Here is a 5,741-nt window from a genome sequence, read left to right as displayed (position 1 = left end):
TATATATATATATATATATATATATATATATATATATATATAGGAAGAGGTTTATTTGAGAAATTAAGGAGTGATTCTACCTCTTTCATACGGTCAAGATTGATTAAAAATTGCATCTTTAACTGGTCAAACAAAAAATAGAGGGGTAGTTTAGTAAGTTTTACAAATAAACGACAAATGATTGCATATGTGAATCCATAGTTTTTATGTGAACTAGTTAATAAATTCATATGTGAATCCATAGTTTTTAAGTAAACTAGTTAATAAATTCATATATGAATCAGTTAATTAGTTCATATGTGAACTACACATATTCATATGTTAACATGAGTTCATATATGTACTTGGTTTGCCACATATTTGTTAAAATTATGAAACTACCCCTTCATCTTCCGCATATCATGTGAGGAATTATCCGGTGATTCATAGTTAAAACAGCAAATTTGATGCTTCACAGTCAAAGTCGAAACTCTTAACCAAATAAAGGGTTAAGATCACTTCTTTATTTCTTAATTACTTACCACTTCTCAAATGAGTTTATGCTATATGTCTGTGTGTGTTTTGTTTTTCCATATATATCATGTTTTCATTTATTTCAGATTATTTTGATATAAGAATATTTCCATAAACTCCATTTATATTATAATATTTTCTAGTTTTGTGGTTTACTAAATTATGATTTTTGTTCCTATGTCATAAACTCTTACCTTTGATATAATGAACAAAGGTAGCAAAAAAATTGTTAAACACAAAGACCAAAATAAGAACAAATTATAAATTTATACTATATTATAAAACATTTGACAATAACTTTTATAACCCACTTTTTTATGTATGAAATATTGTTTATTGATGTATATTGCTTAAAATTCAGAATTACAAGTAAATTTTGCATTATGACAAGTTATTAAAACTTCATGTTTGAATTCGTGTAACTAACTGCAGATAAACATAATCAAATAAAAGATAAACATCTCATTTTAAATACAGAAAATCTAAAATATAATTAGGATAGTCATTGGATTTTAACAAAATACTTGATTATTATTTTATAAAAAATTTTATTATTAAACAAAAACAAAAAAAAGAGAAATTTTAAATAGTTAGTTTGGTATTAATATCAATATTTTTTTTTCATTTTTTATAATATTTTTATATTTATATTTTATTCAAAACTCAAACCATTATTTTTTTCTCAAAACCACATAAAACCGTATTATAACATCGATTTAAACAAAAAAACAAAACAAAACATTTTAAAGTCGAGATATATCTCGCTACATTGTGCAAGTATCATAAAAATGAAAATACAACAAATTACAACTATATGGGGATGAAAACCGTAACTTTTAAACAACAGGGACTTAAAATCACAATTTTTAAGAGATCACGGGGACGAAAATCGTAATTTACAAAATGCTATTTTTCCGTGAGAAAGGAAAGGAAAAGGTACGGGGCGAAGCCATCAAGATGAAAGACGAGGGTAAAATCGTAATATGAATCACTTTTTTTATTTATTAAAATTAAAATAAAAGGAAAAATTGAAACGTCTTATTGCACGAAGGCGATAGATTAAGCAGTTGTTGTCTGGTGTAGTTTGGATAGAGGAGGATAGCTGAACAATAAATCCTCACGTCCATTCAATTTCTTCTCTTTCAGATCTAAACCCTAAATCAACCGATCATGTCTTCAACCTTCTCCGGCGATGAAACGGCTCCGTTTTTCGGCTTCCTTGGCGCTGCTGCCGCCCTAGTCTTCTCCTGTAAGTCAAATCGATCTTCCAGATCCCTTAAATTTGTAGTAATTTAAGCAGATTCCGATCTGATAGCATAGATGTCAATTGTTTCAATTTTCTGAATACGAAGAAAAAACAATGATCCACAATCGTTGAAGTTTTTCGATTTCTTTTGTAGGTATGGGGGCGGCCTATGGGACGGCGAAGAGTGGTGTTGGAGTTGCTTCAATGGGAGTGATGAGGCCTGAACTGGTAATGAAGTCGATTGTGCCGGTGGTTATGGCTGGAGTGTTAGGTATTTACGGCCTGATTATTGCTGTGATTATTAGTACTGGGATTAACCCTAAGGCCAAGTCTTATTATCTCTTTGATGGATACGCTCATCTTTCTTCTGGTCTTGCTTGTGGCCTTGCTGGTCTTTCTGCTGGTATGGCCATTGGAATCGTGGGCGATGCTGGTGTAAGGTAAAAAACATTCTCTCTTTTTATTCCTTTATTGGATCTGGTTACAATTGGTTCATTATGAAGAATTAGAAGTAAATATTTTGTGATGTCAAAAGTGTAGGATATGTATTTTCTTTTCTGCACTGTTACTATATGAATTAACATATGCTCTTAATTTCGTAGGTCTTAACTCTTAAGAATTATATGTGGAATCTTAATGACTAATTGATTGGTGCTGTAAGATTTTATATGAATTTGACCAATTGGCCCTTGCTGGGTTTAGTCTCGGTTGCAAATGGTTAGAGGTTAGGATGGGCTAATCATCACACAACATAGGTGTTGCATAGTGCTTGCTATGGCAAATTATAGTTGATTTCTTTTGGTCATGCGCATTTGGTTCACTGGGAGTACTTTTTGGCGTATTTGAATTATTTGTTCAACTCAAGAAAGATTTATAGGGATAATAGCACTTAGATCCCCTACCATTCTTTGGTTTTATCATATACATAATCTCAATGATAGCCTATAAAGCAATCATCCTAGAAAACAAAGAAAGGAGCTCTTTTTTTTTATTGACCTGGATATCCAACCCGCTATGCGAGCCGACTAATCCCAGGGCGACCACCTGCTTTGCAAATAGCCTGGAGTCAACGCATTTGAACCTCCGTGGCCACAAGGGGATTTTTATTCCTCCTTGGATTTGAATCTGGGACCTTCAAGTATTTTTTGACCTTTGAAGCCAAGCTCAAACCAATCAGGCACCACCCATGTGGTTAAAGGAGCTCTTGCAAAGCAAGGAGCTCTTTATGAACTAACTTGCATGGCTGCATCACCTTCTTCTCAAATTGCTTAAGCATTTTCTTTGCAACCGTGATTTTCAATACGTGGCACCATTTCTAATTTCCTACGCTTACCTTCTGCTATTTTCAACTTGCAATGTATTTTCTCTGCTTGCTATTTTGATTTCTTCTGCAGTTTTTGTGAAGTGCATTTTCTTGCAATGTGTTTTCTCTGCTTGCTATAATCTTGTATAATGATGATGAGCATTGAGGTGTACATTTTCTTCCTTTTTAGAGTGACTAGTCTCACCTGTTGGACAGCTTTAATGTATTCTGTTTACTTATGAGTGACACTAGTTATATACCGTTCTTTTGTTTCTTTATGTACATGGTTATGTTTCTGTACTTTTTTACATTAAAAGTAGACCACCTAATATGACGCGCTTAATCCCTCCTTAACCAATTAAACCTTCGAAGCTTGATTGACTGTCTAGTTCTGCCCAGGACATTTTAGAACAGTCATAGAGACAGGCTCAAGCAAGTATGCGAATAATAGTCATGGTTAGAACATGAGAATAAAATCTTCATATGCGTACATATACCTTCATTTACATTCAACTATCTTTATTTACCTATTCTTTACCATCATGACTGAAACTTTAACAAATGCATGTTTGTGAAAACGATTAAATGTATGTGAAAATTAATGAAAGGGACTAAAAGTAAAGATAAAGGTTGATGAAGGTAGAAGATATTTAGATTAAGAAGTCAACTCATCCAAAGGCTTAGAGGTGTTCTCACCATTCTCATCATAATTGTTATTCTCATGCAATCCCAAGTGTGTATATATACACACACACACACACACACATATATATATATATATATATATATATGTAGTGCTAATGTGTGTGTATGCTTGTGCAGGGATGAACCTTGACAAATTTTAATATGGTTAGCTTTTGTAAAATTATGAAGGGGGAAAGGCAAAAGACAGCTGTTTTTTAAAGCTTAAGAAAGCTGCTTCCTATATATGTTGTGTCATTTGAATAATTGAACCCCGGGACTTTTAAAGCAAAATTTTAGTAGGAACCATATGCGTTTTTGCAACAAACTGCATCATTCAAGTTGCATATGAAGTTGATATTTATTTTCTTTCACCGTAGTTTGTATAATTTAGAAGATGGTTCATTGGAGTACATTTATCCTAATCTAATCGTGTTTGAATCCAGGGCTAATGCACAACAACCCAAACTTTTCGTGGGAATGATTCTTATCCTCATTTTCGCTGAAGCTCTGGCTCTCTATGGTCTTATTGTCGGTATCATTCTTTCTTCTCGAGCTGGTCAATCCCGAGCAGACTAAAATGGATTGTGTCACTGCTTTAAAGTGAGCATTATTCTTCTTATACTCTGGTGGTTAGAGTTGCGGTTTGTTCCATTGTTTTTGGGCGGTGAACCGAGACCGGCTGATTGCTGTGTGCTGAGACAATATTCTACTTCTTTCTTTTAATAAAGTCGTCATTGTTGTCGCTATATTTTTGCCAAAAGAAACCCCTCTTTGGACATGCTATTATTCGTGTATTTTGTTTAAGGTCGTTAAATCAATATTTATTTGTATCCTACAACTCATCAATAACATGTTTTTCGACCAGTTGAAGTTTATTGTTTTCTGTGTGGCTTCTTGAGCATTATTGTTCATAATCAACGGAAATCATCGATGATTACACGACAAAATTCAACGTTTCACAATTGCCACGATGATGAGACGAGACAAAAAGGGTTTTTTTTCCCATCAAAATAGGTGAAACAAAACTCACAAAGACGAGACGAAAACAAAAAAAATATGAATGTGTTTTTGTTTTATATAAAAATGATATTGTAGTTGTTTTAATGATCATCACCGTTCATCGTCACCGCCACCAACGACCACCTCCGACTACCATCAGCCACCCACCTCTTTCTTCACTATAACAATCTCCTCCACCACCTTTACAACCATCGTTATCCATCGATAACCACCCCCATCATCACCACCACTACCACTGTCGGCCACCTCCACATCAACCATAACCACTTTAAGGGAAAAGTTGTTCGGGCCTAATCGTACCAAATATTAAACAAACAACTTATCTTGTCCGTACTATCCTCTTGTCATGTCCTATTCAATCCAAACAACTACCTTTAAAACTGTGTTTACTTGAAATTTCTCTAAATTTTCAACTCATCCCAACACGTAAAATTCAAAACATGCCAGACAAAATGGCTAACAAGAAACAGAAGAATCAATTTACACATGAATCATCATCATCTTAGACTCAACCAGCATATTATTTCTTCATGACATATCTCTTAAAAGGCATATGGTGTTAATTAGTCTAAATACCATATGACATGACAATTCCAATAGTTGATGACATCTCATTTTGCATCTAGAAATCGCATAATTTAAAGGACACATTTTACCATCGTCGATTGTTCATTTCCCATACCTTGCGAGTAACCTTATGCCATCATTTTTTCTCGTACATGTTTCGTATCCATCTGCAACGAGACTGAAACACACCTTCAATTGTTTTGGATTCTCACGTCTTCTAACATTACCTCATAAACTCCAATTTATGCTTGGATCATGTCTATATATATATATATATATACTAGTGGTGTACCCGCGCGATGCAGCGCGGGTAAATCACAATTCAGAATCATTAGTTTGACCTTGAATCATGAGTTTGTGTGGTTATTTTACAAATCAACTAATATATAAAGTTGAAGGTTAATACGG

The 5,741-nt window shown here is 33.7% G+C and overlaps 1 protein-coding gene across 1 annotated transcript; it reads left to right on the top strand.

Annotated features, from left to right (window-relative positions):
* The first annotated feature begins 1,558 nt into the window (after positions 1-1,558).
* LOC112511314 (V-type proton ATPase 16 kDa proteolipid subunit) lies at positions 1,559-4,621 on the top strand. The gene is made up of 3 exons (XM_025116896.1): positions 1,559-1,762; positions 1,914-2,199; positions 4,190-4,621. Exons 1-3 carry the CDS (start codon positions 1,684-1,686, stop codon positions 4,320-4,322), a joined length of 498 nt encoding a protein of 165 aa, XP_024972664.1. The 5' UTR covers positions 1,559-1,683; the 3' UTR covers positions 4,323-4,621.
* The last annotated feature ends 1,120 nt before the right edge of the window (positions 4,622-5,741 follow it).

The sequence above is a fragment of the Cynara cardunculus genome (assembly GCF_001531365.2).
Source record: "Cynara cardunculus var. scolymus isolate 2C chromosome LG 4, CcrdV1, whole genome shotgun sequence".
NCBI lineage: Eukaryota > Viridiplantae > Streptophyta > Magnoliopsida > Asterales > Asteraceae > Cynara > Cynara cardunculus.
The sequence above is the reverse complement of the archived record's forward strand: the minus strand, read 5'-3'. Positions and strand labels throughout refer to the sequence as shown.